Genomic DNA, 22,012 nt, shown 5'->3' with positions numbered 1-22,012 from the left:
CAGAGGTCAACAGTCAGCAACACAGAAACAGAATAAACTGTTCAACTCAACTCCAACAAAACTCTAAGATATATGTTTTATAGTCAAATACTCCAGATTGGTGGAATGTGTTGTCTTTCACTTTCCCTTCCTCATTTCCAAGTTGTGAACTTTAGCCCCCAACATAACAGGCCTATAAATGTGAACTTTATCCCCCAACCTAACAGGTCTTATAACTCTGTGAACTTTATCCAACAACCTAACAGGTCTATAACTCTGTGAACTTTAGCCCCCAACCTAACAGGTCTATAACTCTGTGAACTTTATCCAACAACCTAACAGGTCTATAACTCTGTGAACTTTATCCAACAACCTAACAGGTCTATAACTCTGCGAACTTTATCCCCCAACCTAACAGGTCTATAACTCTGTGAACTTTATCCAACAACCTAACAGGTCTATAACTCTGTGAACTTTAGCCCCCAACCTAACAGGTCTATAACTCTGTGAACTTTATCCAACAACCTAACAGGTCTATAACTCTGTGAACTTTATCCAACAACCTAACAGGTCTATAACTCTGTGAACTTTAGCCCCCAACCTAACAGGTCTTTAACTCTGTGAACTTTATCCCCCAACCTAACAGGTCTATAACTCTGTGAACTTTATCCAACAACCGAACAGGTCTATAACTCTGTGAACTTTAGCCCCAACCTAACAGGTCTATAACTTTGAACTTTTACCAACAACCTATTTTGATATCTTGCAAGAATGTTAGAACCAATGCATAATGTACATATGAATGCTGAACAAGCAATTCTCCACCAAAGTTGTTATTGTCAGCAGTGCAGAAGTGAGTCCTACTTTTGACCAGGGAAGAGGAACAGAAATTGAGGGAAGGGCTCTGGCTGTTCATGGTTGAGTTGTTATATAATAGCTGTTTCTATATAATGAGAGATCAGAACAGAACAGAACTCACACACAGAACCAGACCAGAGCATCAGAGACCATCTCAGACAATACAATCTTCAGCATCTCAACCATCTCTGAACCATGAAGACCCTGACTGCTCTACTCCTCCTGGGACTGCTCTGCTCCCTCCATACAACATCTGCAGGTGTGTGTGTGTGTGTGTGTGTGTGTGTGTGTGTGTGTGTGTGTGTGTGTGTGTGTGTGTGTGTGTGTGTGTGTGTGTGTGTGTGTATCTTGATTTTCTTGTCTTCACCAATTCGTTTTTATTTGTTTTCTGAGGTCAAGTGGCAGATTCATGATCTATCATCTGGGACTGGCAGAGACTGCTGTTTAAAGTCCTACACCACCAGGATGCCTGTCTCTCTCTGGTGGTATCTGCTGTTTAAAGTCCTACACCACCAGGATGCCTGTGTCTTTCTGGTGGATTCTGCTGTTTAAAGTCCTACACCACCAGGATGCCTGTCTCTCTCTGGTGGATTCTGCTGTTTAAAGTCCTACACCACCAGGATGCCTCTCTCTCTGGTGGTTTCTGCTGTTTAAAGTCCTACACCACCAGGAAGCCTCTCTCTCTGGTGGTTTCTGCTGTTTAAAGTCCTACACCACCAGGATGCCTCTCTCTCTGGTGGTTTCTGCAGTTTAAAGTCCTACACCATCAGGAAGCCTCTCTCTCTGGTGGATTCTGCTGTTTAAAGTCCTACACCACCAGGATGCCTGTCTCTCTCTGGTGGTTTCTGCTGTTTAAAATCCTACACCACCAGGAAGCCTCTCTCTCTGGTGGTTTCTGCTGTTTAAAGTCCTACACCACCAGGATGCCTCTCTCTGTTGGTTTCTGCTGTTTAAAGTCCTACACCACCAGGAAGCCTCTCTCTATGGTGGTTTCTGCTGTTTAAAGTCCTACACCACCAGGAAGCCTCTCTCTCTGGTTGTTTCTGCTGTTTAAAGTCCTACACCACCAGGAAACCTCTCTCTGGTAGTTTCTGCTGTTTAAAGTACTACACCACCAGGAAGCCTGTCTCTCTCTGGTGGTTTCTGCTGTTTAAAGTCCTACAACACCAGGATGCCTGTCTCTCTCTGGTGGCTTCTGCTGTTTAAAGTCCTACACCACCAGGAAGCCTCTCTCTCTGGTGGTTTCTGCTGTTTTAAGTCCTACACCATCAGAATGCCTCTCCCTGGTGGTTTCTACTGTTTAATGTCCTACACCACCAAGAAGCCTCTCTCTCTGGTGGTTTCTGCTGTTTAAAGTCCTACACCACCAGGAATCCTCTTTCTCTGGTGGTTTCTGTCACAACGACCCCCAGCAGCTGCCCTCGTAAAGCTCTGCTGTAAGTAGCATACAATGTACATGGACTATATACTCAAAACAACAAGATGGACTGCTTTCTGAATTGACCGAGTGACACCAAAACATCACATTCATCAGTAATAATGTCCTCAATCAGCTTTCTGAATTGACCTGGAGACACCAAAACATCACATTTAAAGAACCCTTTGAAGATTGTTCCACAAATAAAGTGTAGGAAAACTAAAAGCTGATTCACCAAACTCCGTTGAGACCAAATGAATTTCCAGAGTTTCCCATCCCTGAGACTGGGTGTGGTGACTCATGTCTAAATGTAGTAAAGATATTAAGTAGCCTTCCCTGTAGCTCAGTTGGTAGAGCATGGTGTTTGCAATGCCAGGGGTTGTGGGTTCGATTCCCACGGGGGGCCAGCACAGGAAAATAATTCTATGAAATGTATGCTTTCACTAATGTAAGTCGCTCTGGATAAGAGCGTCTGCTAAATGACTAAAATGTAAGTACAGTGGCCATTTTTGTATAAGTGCTTTTTGAATGAAAACACAGCAATGTATCAACCTACGTGATATCAAAGACGGCCAACCAACTTTACAGTAGAGAATGCAGTGATGAGTACTAAAACTATCACCCGTAATAAACCACAGTGCGCTATGATAAACTGCATCTAAAAGCTTTAATGAAGTGGCAGCTGCGTTAGTATACATGATGTTGCCATAGTTTCGGACTGATAGGAACGTCGACTGAATGATATGCTTTCTACTATTTAGCGAGAGGCAGGACCTGTTTCTATAGAAGACCATTTTAACTCTCAGCTTCTCAGCTAACTCATCAATATGCTTTATAAAAGACAGCTTTTCATCTATCCAGATGCCCAGATATTTGTAAGCAGGGACACGATCAATATGAAAAACCATCCAACGTTCATATGCTGAAATCATCTTATTTGTTTTTATGTGCTCTAGAGAACAATATGCACTTAGTTTTATCTGCATTCAACACTAATTTCAGGTCAATTAAGTTTTTCTGTAATACAATGAAGACAGACTGTAGTTCAGATAGAGACTGGTCAACGTTGGGGGTAATAGCAGACACAACAATATCATAATACAATGAAGACAGACTGTATTTCAGATAGAGCCTGGTCAACGTTGGGGGTAATAGCAGACACAACAGTATCATAATACAATGAAGACAGACTGTATTTCAGATAGAGCCTGGTCAACGTTGGGGGTAATAGCAGACACAACAGTATCATAATACAATGAAGACAGACTGTAGTTCAGATAGAGACTGGTCAACGTTGGGGTCAATAGCAGACACAACAGTATCATAATACAATGAAGACAGACTGTAGTTCAGATAGAGACTAGTCAACGTTGGGGTCAATAGCAGACACGACAGTATCAACAGCATACAAGTGTAGGTTACAGTTTGTTTATAAGACAAGTCGATATTGTCAATTCAAACAGTCAAAAGTACAGGACCCAGAATCGACCCCTGCGGGACATCTTTCTTAATATCCAGGAAACCTGATTTAACATCATCAGTAGATACACGTTGAGCTTTATCTGTCAAGTAATTGTTTAAACCAGTTACATGCAGCCTGATCTAGGCCAACTGAGGAAATTAGCAGTGAGTGATCAACAGTATAAAATATTCTACTAATCTATACTAGCCTGTTTATATTGATTAATCGTTACATGAAATTAACCAAAATGTGAAATCATACACGAACCAATGTTATTTTATAAACTGAACTCTGAAATAAAAATCATTTTGAGGATCTTTCTATTCTATGCAGAGTGATTGTAGTAAGTAACATAGCCTACATGTTGTTGATTCAAGTATTATGCTGTTAAAGGGGCAGTACGGTGAAAAACGTGAATGTCCTATTTATTTTTAAATGATATTTCCACTCTATGAGGTCAAAATAACACTCTGAAATTGTGAACATTACGATAATGCCTTTTTAGTGTAATCTTTTTGGAGAGAAAAAAATAAAATCGCCTGGAATTTCATTCTGTTCAGGCGGGATGGAGTTATTGGCCCACAGCATGACATCACAATCTGATTATTATGACCAATGACCAGTCATATTTTATTTACATATGTATCCTCCTAACTTGAAGGGGTAAGCATGGTAGGCTCTAGACTAGAGTCTAGAGGATCCTATTCTCCAGTATATTAACATATGTATCCTCCTAACTTGAAGGGGTAAGCATGGTAGGCTCTAGACTAGAGTCTAGAGGATCCTATTCTCCAGTATATTAACAAATGTATCCTCCTAACTTGAAGGGGTAAGCATGGTAGGCTCTAGACTAGAGTCTAGAGGATCCTATTCTCCAGTATATTAACATATGTATCGGCAGAGCCACACAATCAGATTGTTGCATTTCAACGGCAAAATAAATCTCAGGAAAATAAATGATAAATAAAAAATATATGAAATAAACACACAATGATATATTAGACAAAGCTTTTTAAACATTTAATTAAAAAGACTGCATGGGGGCTTTATTGAAGACCTTTGGATGGGAAGGCTTCTGAGAACAGTTTAACCATAGGCCTATTGACTGATAGATAGAAATACCCAGAGCCTTACTGTAACGCCCTGGCCATAGAGAGGGGTTTTTGTTCTTTATTTTGGTTAGGCCAGGGTGTTACATTGGGTGGGCGTTCTATGTTCCTTTCTCTATGTTTTTGTATTTCTTTGTTTTGGGCAGTGTCTGGCTCCCAATCAGGCACAGCTGAAGCTCGTTGTTGCTGATTGGGAGTCACACATAAGGAGCATGTTTTTCCTTTGGGTTTTGTGGGTAATTGTTTCTGTTCAGTGTGTTTCCTGTCAGTACTGTTTGGCTGTCGGTTTTCCTGTTTTTTTGTACAGTGTTCTCTTTGTTTGAATTAAATGTCAAGATGAACACTAACTCCGCTGCACCTTGGTCTTCTTCCGACGACAGCCGTTACACTTACAGTGATTTCGGAAAGTATTCAGACCCCTTGACCTTTTCCACATTTTGTTACGTTACAGCCGTATTGTAATTTTTTTATTTTTTTTAAATGTCCCTCATCAATCTACACACAATACCCCATAATGACAAAGCAAAAACAGGTTTAGAATTTTTTTTCTCATTTATAAAAAAAAAGAAAAACTGAAATATCACATTTACATAAGTATTCAGACCCTTTACTCAGTACTTTGTTGAAGAACCTTTTGCTGCGATTACAGCGTTGAGTCTTCTTGGGTATGACGCTACAACCTTCTCCCCCGATTGCTCAGTTTGGCCAGGCGGTCAGCTCTAGGAAGAGTTTTGGTGGTTCCAAACTTCTTCTATTTAAGAATGATGGAGGCCACTGTGTTCTTGGGGGTCAACAATGCTGCAGAAGTTTTTTGGTAGCCTTCCCCAGATCTGTGCCTCGACACCATCCTGTCTCTGAGCTCTATGGACAATTCCTTCAACCTCATGGCTTGATTTTTGCTCTGACATGTACTGTCAACTGTGGGACCTTATATAGACAGGTGGGTGCCTTTCCAAATCATGTCCAATCAATTGAATTTACCACAGGTGGACTCAAATCAAGTTCTAGAAACATCTCAAGGATGATCAATGGAAACGGGATGGACATGAGCTCAATTTCAAGTCTCATAGCAAAGGGTCTGAATACTTATGTAAATAAGGTATTTCTGTTTTTTGATAAATTTGCAAAGATTTTTTTTAAACGGTTTTTAATTTGTCATGCGGTATTGTGTGTAGTAGATTGCTGAGATTTTTTGTTGTTGTCATTTAATCAATTTTATAATACGGCTGTAACGTAAAAAATTCTGGAAAAAGTAATGGGGTCTGAATACTTTCCGAAGGCACTGTATATCACTATAAGGACTTTAACCGTTATAATTACGTGGGGCTTATATGAACCTCGGGGAACGTAGCCTACGTGCTCCTCATTGCTCGGTTGCCTCGGAGAGGTGCCACGTGCGTAAGGACGCAGGATAGCGGCACGCACTGCGCATGGCACTTTGTAGTTCATCAGCTGTGCCACCGCGTCATATCTTCCAACACAGTCCGAACTTCCTCGCATGCCTCTCCGGCAGCCCATCCACTATAGCTGCTCATATCCAATGAGCATTTTTCACCGGGCGCCACCGGAAACCTTCCCGCGGCTCATTGTGGAGAGCACAAGCAGAGCTGGGCGTCATCATGAATTAAAGAAAAGCCTGCATTTACAAATCTGATCACCAAACCCCGCTGCAAGGTAAAAACATTTATGAATACGATTATTGGAGTTTCGGTTATTGTCTTGTTTCATTCATCCTCGATGTATTATCTGATTCTGGAGATCAGATCAGAAGAAAACTACACATGTTGATAGAAAACCGTTATTTTGTCGATTCATCCTTTACTGTCATTGAATACAATATATTGACAATTATGGCTATTGGCATAACTATAATAATAACACGGTGTCATAAAAACGGTTTGCTGTACTCAACAACCGACTATTTGTTCCATTACATTACGACAATGTCACAATAACGGAGAGATATCCTGCAAATTTGTATGCAAAACACTTTGGTGGTCCAAATGGATATGAAACCTCAAAACACAGCAGAAGTCGCGATCGCCTTGTTTAAATATAAACTACATATGTAGTAGGCTAAACATCTATATGATTCGGATCTTTTGTTTTTGTTTGAAGTCATTACTAGTCCCATATATGGGATGACTAGAACCCGTCCCGCCGTCCCGACCACCTAGTTTCGTATTCAGCAGCACAGAATCCCCGCCCCTGACCGAGCCCTGTCTATGTTGCAGGCAGGCCGATTCAAATCGGAGGTATACTTGTGCAATCAGACCGTTGGACATGTGTGTGTCCCTGTCCAGATGGCTCCTAGGCCATTCATGGATTCATGGAATCCAGTTAAAGCAGTGGCACAAATCATTTTGAACTTGTTGTAACCTATTCATGACACAAGCACTGACTGCATAAAAAGGTCATACCAATCAATGGGTAATTTGTGACAGACCAAAAAGCTGACCATCTTGTGTTTGCAGTGTGGTGTGGTTGGACCAGCAGCAGCGGAGATGGTTTTGGACCCGGGTGAGGACTGTATGGATCGGACAGACGTCGACGAGGTCGGAGGGGGCAGCAGCACCACAGACCTGACGGGTCCAGAACCAAGACCGGAACCTCGCAAAACCACCACAACCGACAGCACCGGACTAGAAAACACCAGCCCAGAGCCTCCCAAAACCACCACCAACACCAGACTAGAAAACACCAGCCCAGAGCCTCCCAAAACCACCACCAACACCAGACTAGAAAACACCAGACCGGATGCCCCCAAAACCACCACCAACACCAGACTAGAAAACACCAGCCCAGAGCCTCCCAAAACCACCACCAACACCAGACTAGAAAACACCAGACCGGATGCCCCCAAAACCACCACCAACACCAGACTAGAAAACACCAGCCCAGAGCCTCCCAAAACCACCACCAACACCAGACTAGAAAACACCAGACCGGATGCCCCCAAAACCACCACCAACACCAGACTAGAAAACACCAGCCCAGAGCCTCCCAAAACCACCACCAACACCAGACTAGAAAACACCAGACCGGATGCCCCCAAAACCACCACCAACACCAGACTAGAAAACACCAGCCCAGAGCCTCCCAAAACCACCACCAACACCAGACTAGAAAACACCAGACCGGATGCCCCCAAAACCACCACCAACACCACCACTAGAACAGAAGAGACCAGACAGGACACTACCAAAACCACCAAAAGAACAGAGGAACCAACAGCGGACCCTCCCACCACCACCAACACTAGGCTCCACGCCAGGACAAGCAGTGTCACCAAGAGGGAGCGGGTATCCAACTCCCACAATGGACCCCAGCCTCAACCTCAGTCGTTGGTGGCAGATGTCAGCCTTACCCCCAGCCCTAGGGCCAGTGTTGGCTCCTCTACCAATTCCTCTCACTCAGTCTTGCCATACGATGGACCGGTTGTCTCTCTGCGGCGGGACGTCACCATGGCAACGGCCTCGTCTCGGAATAAGGTGGCGACTAGACCCACTCTCCGCCGGCCCCTCAGCCTGGACGTGACGCCTCTGCGCCTCCGTGGCTCCGAGCCCGCGCTGGACCGCAGGGTCCTACAGCCCCCCTGGCACAGCGCTGGTGGTCCCTCCACTGCCCCCGCGCCCCCAGCACGCTCCCTCACCAGCCCCAGCCTGGGCCCCGGAGGCTGGATGCGCCGCAGCGAGAGCACCTGTACCGTCAACAAGTCCTCAATGGGCCTCCGGGCCACCAGGGGGCATATGCGTCCAGCCACCTCCCTTCCCCACATTGCCCGGGGGTTTGGAGGGGCCTCCCCGCTGCCCTTGCCCTCCACACCGCGAGGCCCCTGTCTCCTTGTGGCCCTAAGACCCATTAACCTAGACCAGGAGAGGCAGGCCTTCTTCCAGTCTGACTATAAATACGACCCCCAGTTTGAGTACTCGACCCCGGAGCCCAGCACTGTGCTGGAGAAATACAGAGATGGATCTGACCTCTTCCTCGCACAGGTAAGCCTCTCTGTCTGGCAAAGATATTAGATGATAGGAAGATAACCCACTCTGGGGATTTCTGCATTTTTAGTTATTATGTTTATTTTGTGGCAAATTAACTTGAAATGTCTTCCTCCTGACATATTGTATCTTAATAAACTCTCTCTCTGGATGTTTCGCTCTCTCTCTCTCTCTCTGGGTGTTTCTCTCTCTGTCTCTCAATTTCAATTTAAGGGGCTTTATTGGCATGGGAAACATATGTTTACATTGCCAAAGCAAATGCCACAGTAAACATTACACTTACAAAAGTTCCAAAAGAATAAAGATATTTCAAATGTCATATTATGTCTATATACAGTGTTGTAATGATGTACAAATAGTTGAAGTACAAAAAGGGAAAATAAATCAACATAAATATGGGTTGTATTTACAATGGTGTTTGTTCTTCACTGGTTGACCTTTTCTTGTGGCAACAGGTCACACATCTTGCTGCTGTGATGGAACACTGTGGTATTTCACCCAGTAGATATGGGAGTTTATCAAAATTGGGTTTGTTTTTGAAATCTTTGTGTATCTGTGTAATCTGAGGGAAATATGTGTCTCTAATATGGTCATACATTGGGCAGGAGGTTAGGAAGAGCAGCTCAGTTTCCACCTCATGTTGTGGGCAGTGTTCACATAGCCTGTCTTTTCCTGAGAGCCAGGTCTGCCTTCGGCTGCCTTTCTCAATAGCAAGGCTATGCTCACTGAGTCTGTCCATGGTCAAAGATTTCCTTAATTTTGCATCAGTCACAGTGGTCAGATATTCTGCCACTGTGTACTCTCTGTTTAGGGCCTGTTGTTTTGCTCTGTTTTTTTGTTAATTCTTTCCAATGTGTCAAGTAATTATCTTTTTGTTTTCTCATGATTTGGTTGGGTCTAATCGTGTTGCTGTCCTGTGGCTCTGTGGAGTCTGTTTGTGAACACTCTCTCTCTCTCTCTGAGTGTTTCTCTCCCTCTCTTTCTCTCCCTCCCTCCCGCCCTCCCTTTCTCTCTCTCTCTCTCTCTCTGGGTGTTTCTCTCCCTCTCTCTCTCTCCCTCCCTCCCGCCCTCCCTTTCTCTCTCTCTCTGGGTGTTTCTCTCCCTCTCTCTCCATCCCTCCCTCTCTCTCTCCGGTTGTTTCTCTCCCTCTCTCTGGGTGTTTCTCTCTCTCTCTCTCTCTCTCCCTCTCTCTCTCTCTGTCTCTCTCTCTCTCTCTACAGGCTGTTGGGATTATGGAGTGTATTCTGAGGAAGTTTGGTAACTATGAGAACTTTGAGGAAGTGACGGGAGGAAGTATTTTACCAAAGAGTCGAGTCTGGGCTGCTGCACGCAAGTACCTGCAGAAGGAGAACTGTGTAGGAGAGGTGAGTGAGGTTTCACATGTTACGTGTGGTGTGTTGGAGGGTTGGTGTGTTACGGGTAGTGTATTTGAGGGTTGGTGTGTTACGGGTAGTGTATTTGCGGGTTGGTGTGTTGTGGTAGTGTATTTGAGGGTTGGTGTGTTACGGGTAGTGTATTTGAGGGTTGGTGTGTTACGGGTAGTGTATTTGAGGGTTGGTGTGTTGTGGTAGTGTATTTGAGGGTTGGTGTGTTACGGGTAGTGTATTTGAGGGTTGGTGTGTTACGGGTAGTGTATTTGAGGGTTGGTGTGTTGTGGTAGTGTATTTGAGGGTTGGTGTGTTGTGGTAGTGTATTTGAGGGTTGGTGTGTTACGGGTAGTGTAGTGGAGGACGGCTCATAATAATGGTTGGATTGATGATGATGATGATGATGATGAAGGTAATGATGATGACCTTGTCTAGGTGGTGGTCTGATGATGATGAAGGTAATGATGATGATGATGATGACGATGAAGGTAATGATGATAACTTTGTCTAGGTGGTGGTGGTGGTCTGTGTGATGATGATGAAGAGTATGGTGTTAACTTTGTCTAGGTGGTGGTGTGTCTGTCTGAGGAGCTGCTGTCCCAGGCGGTGATGATGATGATGATGAAGAGTATGGTGTTAACTTTGTCTAGGTGGTGTTGTGTCTGTCTGAGGAGCTGCTGTCCCAGGCGGTGATGATGATGATGATGATGATGAAGAGTATGGTGTTAACTTTGTCTAGGTGGTGGTGTGTCTGTCTGAGGAGCTGCTGTCCCAGGCGGTGATGATGATGATGATGATGATGAAGAGTATGGTGTTAACTTTGTCTAGGTGGTGTTGTGTCTGTCTGAGGAGCTGCTGTCCCAGGCGGTGATGATGATGATGATGAAGAGTATGGTGTTAACTTTGTCTAGGTGGTGGTGTGTCTGTCTGAGGAGCTGCTGTCCCAGGCGGTGATGATGATGATGATGATGATGATGAAGAGTATGGTGTTAACTTTGTCTAGGTGGTGGTGTGTCTGTCTGAGGAGCTGCTGTCCCAGGCGGTGATGATGATGATGATGATGATGATGAAGAGTATGGTGTTAACTTTGTCTAGGTGGTGGTGGTCTGTGTGATGATGATGAAGAGTATGGTGTTAACTTTGTCTAGGTGGTGGTGGTCTGTGTGATGATGATGAAGAGTATGGTGTTAACTTTGTCTAGGTGGTGGTGTGTCTGTCTGAGGAGCTGCTGTCCCAGGCGGTGATGATGATGATGATGATGATGATGAAGAGTATGGTGTTAACTTTGTCTAGGTGGTGTTGTGTCTGTCTGAGGAGCTGCTGTCCCAGGCGGTGATGATGATGATGATGAAGAGTAAGGTGTTAACTTTGTCTAGGTGGTGGTGTGTCTGTCTGAGGAGCTGCTGTCCCAGGTGGTGATGATGATGATGATGAAGAGTATGGTGTTAACTTTGTCTAGGTGGTGGTGTGTCTGTCTGAGGAGCTGCTGTCCCAGGCGGTGATGATGATGATGATGATGAAGAGTATGGTGTTAACTTTGTCTAGGTGGTGGTGTGTCTGTCTGAGGAGCTGCTGTCCCAGGCGGTGATGATGATGATGATGATGAGTATGGTGTTAACTTTGTCTAGGTGGTGGTGTGTCTGTCTGAGGAGCTGCTGTCCCAGGCGGTGATGATGATGATGATGATGATGAAGAGTATGGTGTTAACTTTGTCTAGGTGGTGTGTCTGTCTGAGGAGCTGCTGTCCCAGGCGGTGATGATGATGATGATGATGATGATGAAGAGTATGGTGTTAACTTTGTCTAGGTGGTGGTGTGTCTGTCTGAGGAGCTGCTGTCCCAGGTGGTGATGATGATGATGATGAAGAGTATGGTGTTAACTTTGTCTAGGTGGTGGTGTGTCTGTCTGAGGAGCTGCTGTCCCAGGCGGTGATGATGATGATGATGAAGAGTATGGTGTTAACTTTGTCTAGGTGGTGGTGTGTCTGTCTGAGGAGCTGCTGTCCCAGGCGGTGATGATGGTAGAGAGTTGTCGTCCCACTCTGACTATCAACCTGTCTGGAGCACGACAACACTGGCTGGAGGGCATGCTCAGGCATGAGATAGGTACAGTACGCTGACTGCACCATACAGCATGTTTTTACTGTGTGGGGGATCTGTGATGGGGGATGGGGGGTATGGGATGTGGAGTGGGGGTATGGGATGTGGGGTGGGGGTATGGGATGTGGGGTGGGGGGTGTGGGATGGGGATGTGGATGGGGAATGTGGGGTGTGGATGTGGGGTGGGGATGTGGGATGGGGGATGTGGATGGGGGATGTGGGGTGTGGATGTGGTGTGGGGTGGGGATATGTGATATGGGGATATGTGATGTGGGGATATGTGATGTGGGGTGGGGATGTGGGGTGGGGATATGTGATGTGGGGATATGTGATGTGGGGATGTGGGGATATGTGATGTGGGGATGTGGGGTGGGGATATGTGATGTGGGGATATGTGATGTGGGGATGTGGGGTGTGGGATGGGGGATGTGGGGATATGTGATGTGGGGATATGTGATGTGGGGTGGGGATATGTGATGTGGGGTGGTGATGTGGGATGTGGGGTGGGGATGTGGGATGTGGGGTGGGGATATGTGATGTGGGATGTTGGGTGGGGATATGTGATGTGGGGTGGGGATGTGGGGTGGGGATGTGGGGTGGGGATATGTGATGTGGGTTGGGTATGTGGGATGTGGGGTGGGGATGTGGGGTGGGGATATGTGATGTGGGATGTGGGGATATGTGATGTGGGGTGGGGATGTGGGGTGGGGATATGTGATGTGGGGTGGGGATGTGGGGTGTGGGATGGGGATGTGGGGATATGTGATTTGGGGTGGGGATATGTGATGTGGGGTGGGGATGTGGGGATATGGGATGTGGATGTGGGATGTGGGGATATGTGATGTGGGGTGGGGATATGTGATGTGGGGATATGTGATGTGAGGATATGTGATGTGGGGTGGGGATGTGGGGATGTGGGGTGGGGATATGTGATGTGGGGATATGTGATGTGGGATGTGGGGCTATGTGATGTGGGATGTGGGGTGGGAATGTGGGATGTGGGGTGGGGATATGTGATGTGGGATGTGGGGCTATGTGATGTGGGATGTGGGGTGGGTATGTGGGATGTGGGGTGGGGATGTGGGGTGGGGATATGGGATGTGGGATGTGGGGATATGTGATGTGGGGTGGGGATGTGGGGTGGGGATATGTGATGTGGGGTGGGGATGTGGGGTGTGGGATGGGGATGTGGGGATATGTGATTTGGGGTGGGGATATGTGATGTGGGGTGGGGATGTGGGGATATGGGATGTGGATGTGGGATGTGGGGATATGTGATGTGGGGATATGTGATGTGAGGATATGTGATGTGGGGTGGGGATATGTGATGTGGGATGTGGGGCTATGTGATGTGGGATGTGGGGTGGGAATGTGGGATGTGGGGTGGGGATATGTGATGTGGGGATATGTGATGTGGGGTGTGGATATGTGATGTGGGGATATGTGATGTGGGGTGGGGATGTGGGATGTGGGGTGGGGGTATGGGATGTGGGGTGGGGGTGTGGGATGTGGATGGGGAATGTGGGGTGTGGATGTGGGGTGGGGATGGGGGATGTGGGGTGTGGATGTGGGGTGGGGATATGTGATGTGGGGTGGGGGTATGGGATGTGGGGTGGGGGGTGGGGGGTGTGGGATGGGGATGTGGATGGGGAATGTGGGGTGTGGATGTGGGGTGGGGATGTGGGATGGGGGATGTGGATGTGGGGTGTGGATGTGGGGTGGGGATATGTGATATGGGGATATGTGATGTGGGGATATGTGATGTGGGGTGGGGATGTGGGGTGGGGATATGTGATGTGTGGATATGTGATGTGGGGATGTGGGGTGGGGATATGTGATGTGGGGATATGTGATGTGGGGATGTGGGGTGTGGGATGGGGGATGTGGGGATATGTGATGTGGGGATATGTGATGTGGGGTGGGGATATGTGATGTGGGGTGGTGATGTGGGATGTGGGGTGGGGATGTGGGATGTGGGGTGGGGATATGTGATGTGGGGTGGGGATATGTGATGTGGGGTGGGGATGTGGGGTGGGGATATGTGGGGTGGGGATATGTGATGTGGGGTGGGTATGTGGGATGTGGGGTGGGGATGTGGGGTGGGGATGTGGGATGTGGGGTGGGGATGTGGGGTGGGGATATGTGATGTGGGGTGGGGATGTGGGGTGTGGGGTGGGGATATGTGATTTGGGGTGGGGATATGTGATGTGGGGTGGGGATGTGGGGTGGGGATGTGGGGATATGGGATGTGGGGTGGGGATGTGGGGTGGGGATGTGGGATGTGGGGATATGTGATGTGGGGTGGGGATATGTGATGTGGGGATATGTGATGTGAGGATATGTGATGTGGGGTGGGGATGTGGGGTGGGGATATGTGATGTGGGGATATGTGATGTGGGATGTGGGGCTATGTGATGTGGGATGTGGGGTGGGAATGTGGGATGTGGGGTGGGGATATGTGATGTGGGGATATGTGATGTGGGGATATGTGATGTGGGGATATGTGATGTGGGGTGGGGATGTGGGATGGGGGATGTGGGGTGGGGATATATGATGTGGGGATATGTGATGTGGGGGTGGGGATGTGGGATGTGGGGATAAGTGATGTGGGATGTGGGGTTGTGGGTTGGGGATGTGGGGTGGGGGATGGGGGATGTGGGGATATGTGATGTGGGGTGGGGATGTGGGATGTGGGGATAAGTGATGTGGGATGTGGGGATATGTGATGTGGGGTGGGGATGTGGGATGTGGGGTGGGGGATGGGGGATGTGGGTATCATCCACACAGCATCATAAATTAGTTCTGAGTTATAATTTGCGTGTCCTACCAGGTACACAGTGCCTCAATACATCCCCATGATATTCCATCTCTGTCCCTCCCAGGAACCCACTACCTTCGAGGTGTGAACAACAACCTCCAGCCTTGGTCCACTTCGGCAGGCAGGAAGCAGTATGGCCTCAAACCGGCCAATCCCACGGAAGAAGGCCTGGCCAGCCTGCACAGTGTGTTGCTACGGAAACAGCCCTACCTGTGGCGCGCCGCTCTGCTCTACTATACGGTGTATCACGCCACCAGGATGAGCTTCAGCCAGCTCTTCAGCCACATCGCTCAGTTCGTCCAGGATCCCGCGGTGCGCTGGGAGTACTGCCTCAGAGCCAAGAGGGGACAGACGGACACCTCGCAGCCTGGTGAGAGTGTGTGTGTGTGTGTGTGTGTGTGTGTGTGTGTGTGTGTGTGTGTCGTGTGTGAATACACGAACCATTGCACATGTACCAGTAGTAGATCTATGCACCCCAAAAAATCTGACTTATTTAAAAAACATTTTTTTAAGGATTGGTGGTCTCTGTGTTGACTTGATTGTTTGTGTGGTTGTGAATCAGGCTGTTTCAGTAAAGATCAAGTGTACCTGGACGGAATCCTCAGGATTCTACGACATCGGAGGAACATCGACTTCAAGATGCTGACCTCGCTAGGCAAGGTCAGTCATCATCCTCCCGTACAGGATCGCTTCATGTTTATTTCCCCCCACGGTGATGACATATAGTTTGGTTGTTTCATGTTTCCTTTTTGCAGCAAAAAAGCTGAATTGTAGTTTCTACATACCTCATAAGTAGAGCACAGACAGGGCTGTTGTAATATCAGATCGGGTTGGAAAGAGGTTGAGTCTGTGAATTTTCCACCGATGTGATGATGACGTTAACCTATCCTTCTTCTGGCCCTCCAGGTGTCGTTTGAGGACGTGGAAAGGCTACGGCACATCGCCGTCCTCCGCCGGACCAGAATCCCTCACTTCATGCAGGACCAGGAGAAATACCTTCAGCATCTGGACCACATTGTCACGGTCAACGAACTGAGCGACGCTCAGCTTAGAGAACTCCTTCCCTGACCGACCGACCTTCAGCTGAGCGCGGTAGATCACCTGCTGGGCGTCAACAAAGGTGGCGATTCAACATGTAGAATGGTCGGGAAATGAATAGAAAATGGCGGATGATGTTCGGTGGTCAGAGGCGTTAAGAATAGTCACCTGCTGCTAATTACCTCTGGTCAGCGTGGTCTGTTTTTTCCCCTTGACTGACTGACTCCCTCTGGTCTAGACTGGCCATCCCATCCTTGACTGACTGACTCCCTCTGGTCTAGACTGGCCATACCATCCTTGACTGACTGACTCCCTCTGGTCTAGACTGGCCCTACCATCCTTGACTGACTCCCTCTGGTCTAGACTGGCCATCCCATCCTTGACTGACTGACTCCCTCTGGTCTAGACTGGCCATACCATCCTTGACTGACTGACTCCCTCTGGTCTAGACTGGCCCTACCATCCTTGACTGACTCCCTCTGGTCTAGACTGGCCATACCATCCTTGACTGACTGACTCCCTCTGGTCTAGACTGGCCATCCCATCCTTGACTGACTGACTCCCTCTGGTCTAGACTGGCCATACCATCCTTGACTGACTGACTCCCTCTGGTCTAGACTGGCCATCCCATCCTTGACTGACTGACTCCCTCTGGTCTAGACTGGCCATACCATCCTTGACTGACTGACTCCCTCTGGTCTAGACTGGCCATCCCATCCTTGACTGACTGACTCCCTCTGGTCTAGACTGGCCATCCCATCCTTGACTGACTGACTCCCTCTGGTCTAAACTGGCCATACCATCCTTGACTGACTGACTCCCTCTGGTCTAGACTGGCCATCCCATCCTTGACTGACTGACTCCCTCTGGTCTAGACTGGCCATCCCATCCTTGACTGACTCCCTCTGGTCTAGACTGGCCCTACCATCCTTGACTGACTCCCTCTGGTCTAGACTGGCCCTACCATCCTTGACTGACTCCCTCTGGTCTAGACTGGCCATACCATCCTTGACTGACTCCCTCTGGTCTAGACTGACCATACCATCCTTGACTGACTCCCTCTGGTCTAGACTGGCCATACCATCCTTGACTGACTGACTCCCTCTGGTCTAGACTGGCCCTACCATCCTTGACTGACTCCCTCTGGTCTAGACTGGCCATCCCATCCTTGACTGACTCCCTCTGGTCTAGACTGGCCCTACCATCCTTGACTGACTCCCTCTGGTCTAGACTGGCCATCCCATCCTTGACTGACTGACTCCCTCTGGTCTAGACTGGCCATCCCATCCTTGACTGACTGACTCCCTCTGGTCTAGACTGGCCCTAATCCTCCCAAGTGTCATTCATCACTCTGCTGTTGGAAAGCCCTGGAAATGAAGGCTAGTGTCCGACAGACAGAGTGTGTGGAACGAACAGATCAACACTCAGATCATATCTACTACGCTTGGATAATATTCACTATGGCTGAGTCCTAAACGGCACCCTATTCTCTGTATAGAGCCCTATGGACCCAGGTCAACAGTAGTGCACTACCCTATGGACCCAGGTCAACAGTAGTGCACTACCCTATGGACCCAGGTCAAAAGTAGCGCACTACCCTATGGACCCAGGTCAAAAGTAGTGCATTACCCTATGGACTCAGGTCAACAGTAGTGCACTACCCTATGGACCCAGATCAAAAGTAGTGCACTACCCTATGGACCCAGGTCAAAAGTAGTGCACTACCCTATGGACCCAGGTCAACAGTAGTGCACTACCCTATGGACCCAGGTCAAAAGTCGTGCACTATAAAGGGAACAGGCTGCCATGTGGGATGCATCCTATATCATGGTCATACAGTCCAACAAGTCAGTGGATTGTTGTGATGACAGCAGTCCTGTAGGGAAACAGAACGGTTCTTCTGATACTTGGTTGATGTCTACCTTGGATTCATATTCATACCCCTGGATGATATCTACCTTGGGTTCATATTCAACCCCCTGGATGATGTCTACCTTGGTTTCATATTCATACCCCTGGAAGATGTCTACCTTGGGTTCATATTCAAACCCCTGGATGATGTCTACCTTGGGTTCATATTCAAACCCCTGGATGATATCTACCTTGGATTCATATTCATACCCCTGGATGATGTCTACCTTGGGTTCATATTCAACCCCCTGGATGATATCTACCTTGGATTCATATTCATACCCCTGGATGATGTCTACCTTGGGTTCATATTCAAACCCCTGGATGACATCTACCTTGGGTTCATATTCATACCCCTGGAAGATGTCTACCTTGGGTTCATATTCAACCCCCTGGATGATACCTACCTTGGGTTCATATTCAAACCTCTGGATGATGTCTACCTTGGGTTCATATTCAACCCCTGGATGATATCTACCTTGGGTTCATATTGGGTTCATATTCAAACCCCTGGATGATATCTACCTTGGGTTCATATTCAAACCCCTGGATGATGTCTACCTTGGGTTCATATTCAAACCCCTGGATGATGTCTACCTTGGGTTCATATTCAACCCCCTGGATGATGTCTACCTTGGGTTCATATTCAACCCCCTGGATGATGTCTACCTTGGGTTCATATTCAACCCCCTGGATGATGTCTACCTTGGGTTCATATTCAACCCCCTGGATGATGTCTACCTTGGGTTCATATTCAACCCCCTGGATGATATGTCCGTCTGTATGGACCATATACTGTACGTCACATAACTACATTTCCAGTGAACGTCACATATATCCAATGCATGTCTTTGAGGCATTTTCATTAGGTTACTGCTGCTGCAGTTCCCATCCCCTTGCCTTTACTCACATTCAAGTTACCTCAATATTGGAACCCAGGGGCCCGCAGTGATTTTATTTGGTCCCCCCAATTTTTTGAACATATTGTTGGACATAATATACTGTAAAAACACCAGCAAATCAGCTGCAAGTGATTATAATTTTGAAAATCTTTTCCAATGTATTCCCACACATAACAGAGATATATGTGAACGTATACAAATGTAAGGTTTGAAATGATTTATGTTTTAGTCAAATATATCCGTTGTGGCTTCTTGTGGTCAATTTGCAGTCTATAAATCATTTCTAATTATGTTTCCAAACCTCAGAACATCTGCTGAAGAATATAAAAATTGTCCTGCGGCTGAATCTAGTTGATGTTTCCTGCTGTAACCACTAGCTAACCTGGCTACAAGGTTGAGCTCAATTCCATTTCAATTCAGGAAGTACACTGAAATTCCAATTCTCTTCAATAAGTAACATTTGGAATTTGGTTTACTTTCTCTATTGACTGGAATTGAAATGGAATGGAGCCCAAGCCTGTCTGGCTGTATCATATAAATACCCACTGGGCAAAAACAACATTACATCATTTCAACCAGAAAAATGATCTGTGATGAAATTGAATCAATGTGGAAAACTGATTGAATTAGAAAGTTATTGACGTATGGGAATTTAGTCTATTTTACACCCATCTTTTAACCTAAATCCAATGACATCGTGACATTTTTAGTTAATTTCACATTGGATTCATGTTAGTTGACAACTTAACCAAATGTCAATCAAAACTAGACATTGAACTGACGTCTGTGCCCAGCGGGTACATTCTCCTCACGTACATAGCCAACATTTTACCACTGTACATAGCCTACATTATACTACTGTACATAGCCTACATTATACCACTGCAGCCCATGTCTGTAAGACTGTGCTTCTGCTTCTTATACCTCTGTAAACAACCACAGGGTCATGTAATGGATTTGTAAGTTATTTAATTTGTTTTTATTTTCAGGACAAAAACAATGAATGTCTATGGTATTAGTTTTGTATCTCCTTTTTGTGGAGCTGATTGTTTTAAGCCTTTAGCTTTGCTAAAAAGAACACCAAGGAGCACTCAGTTCTATTCCAGAACCCAGGTAAAGAACACCAAGGAGCCCTCAGTTCTATTCCAGAACCCAGGTAAAGAACACCAAGGAGCCCTCAGTTCTATTCCAGAACACAGGAGAAGAACACCAAGGAGCCCTCAGTTCTATTCCAGAACACAGGAGAAGAACACCAAGGAGCCCTCAGTTCTATTCCAGAACACAGGAGAAAAACACCAAGGAGCCCTCAGTTCTATTCCAGAACACAGGAGAAGAACACCAAGGAATTATTTTCCAGAAACCAGGTAAAGAAGACTAAAACTATCGAGTGCCGATAGACATTCTGACTGGTCTGGATGTTAAAATAAATCTTCCTTGGGATTAGTTTTACCACTATTTTACAACACGTATCTTATTGTGTGGTTAAATCAGAGCCAGTTCTGATTGTTATTTTGTTGTGTTGAGCGAGAGCTCCCTTGGTGGGCTTCAAGCTCCCTTGATATCAGCGCTACTGTATTAATGTGATGTGACTGAGCTGAAGGCCTGAGCTTCCCTTGCCTCCGCCTCATGTGGGATCTTTTGCCTTCTATGCCAGGTTCATGGACGTTATAGGCCACGTTCCCCTGCTCAGACGTTGCTTGCATCAACCAATGGTTGCGTGCCACTTCATTGACTGTGCCGTTGAGCACCAGACTGCTATAACATGTGGTTAGCTGATAGGTAAAACACCTATCCAGGCGTTGTAAGATCTGGAATGTGTCAGCAACGTCTGGCCAGAGGAACACACCTTTATAAAGGACAGGCCACTGAGATACGCTACCATGCCAACCTTAATTCATACTGTCAGGCAGCCAAAACTGACTAATCACAGCAGCTTCCTCCTTTCCTATGTTTGACATGGCACATGCGTGATTGGCTTTAGAGGAGAAAGGTGGTGTTGTGGGCGTGTCTTAGATGGGTTTCGATTAGAACTCACCTGGGCTGCGTTCAGTGGGGCACTACGTTGTGGAATTGTCAGCTCTATTCATAGCATTTCTATCTGCAGTGTTCAGTGTATTACAACCTGCTGAACGCAGCCCTGCTGAAGTTAGACTTCTGTAGACTGCATTTTAATCATCACTCTTTTGTCATTTGTATTGCATGAATGTTGCACATTTTATGTTCTGGAAATAATCTGGGATTTCCAGATTATTTATTAAAACAACACATTAAAACTGACGTCGTCTATTACTTTCTATAAATTTACATTTTTGGAATATATTAGATACTGATCTGAAAAGTGTCCATATTTTGACTTAGGTAGAGCGCATTCGGAAAGTATTCAGACCCCTTGATTTTTTCACGTTAGCCTTATTCTAAAATTGATTAAATAAAGAAAATCCTCAATCTACAGACAATAACCCATAATGACAAAGCAAAAAGTGACATTTTCTCTAATTTATTAAAAATAAAAACAGAATTACCTTATTTACCTAAGTATTCAGACCCTTTGCAATGAGACTCAAAATTGAGCTCATGATCATCCTTGAGATGTTTCTACAACTTGGAGTCCACCTGTGGTAAATTCAACTGATTGGACATGAAAGGCACACACACCTGTCTATATAAAAAGGTACCACAGTTGACAGTGCATGTCAGAGCAAAAACCAAGCCATGAGGTTGAAGGAATTGTTTGTAGAGCTCCAAGACAGGATTGTGTCAAGGCACAGATCTGGGGAAAGGTACCAAAAAATGTCTGCGGCATTGAAGGTCCCCAAGAACACAGTGGCCTCCATCATTCTTAAATGGAAGAAGTTTGGAACCACCAAAACTCTTCCTAGAGATGGCCGCCCTGCCAAACTGAGCAATCAGGGGAGAAGGGCATTGGTCAGGGAGGTGACCAAGAACCCGATGGTCACTCTGACAGAGCTCTAGATTTCATCTGTGGAGATGGTTGTCCTTCTGGGAGGTTCTCCCATCTCTGCAGCACTCCACCAATCAGGTATTTATGATAGA

The 22,012-nt window shown here is 46.5% G+C and overlaps 1 protein-coding gene across 2 annotated transcripts; it reads left to right on the top strand.

Moving 5' to 3' along the window:
- Window positions 1–932: 932 nt before the first annotated feature.
- Window positions 933–21,235, top strand: LOC106562562 (uncharacterized protein KIAA0895-like). Of its 2 annotated transcripts, none has more exons than XM_045689717.1 (7): window positions 933–1,096; window positions 7,300–8,820; window positions 10,044–10,187; window positions 12,163–12,295; window positions 15,172–15,477; window positions 15,670–15,767; window positions 16,014–21,235. In XM_045689717.1, the coding sequence occupies exons 2-7, from the start codon at window positions 7,330–7,332 to the stop codon at window positions 16,173–16,175; spliced, it is 2,334 nt and encodes a 777-aa protein (XP_045545673.1). In that variant the 5' UTR covers window positions 933–1,096; window positions 7,300–7,329; the 3' UTR covers window positions 16,176–21,235. The 2 variants fall into 2 exon arrangements, with proteins under 2 accessions (XP_045545673.1, XP_045545672.1); XM_045689716.1 differs by lacking the exon at window positions 933–1,096 and adding an exon at window positions 6,260–6,499.
- The last annotated feature ends 777 nt before the right edge of the window (window positions 21,236–22,012 follow it).

This window comes from Salmo salar, chromosome ssa11, assembly GCF_905237065.1.
Source record: "Salmo salar chromosome ssa11, Ssal_v3.1, whole genome shotgun sequence".
Taxonomy (NCBI): domain Eukaryota; kingdom Metazoa; phylum Chordata; class Actinopteri; order Salmoniformes; family Salmonidae; genus Salmo; species Salmo salar.
The sequence above is the reverse complement of the archived record's forward strand: the minus strand, read 5'-3'. Positions and strand labels throughout refer to the sequence as shown.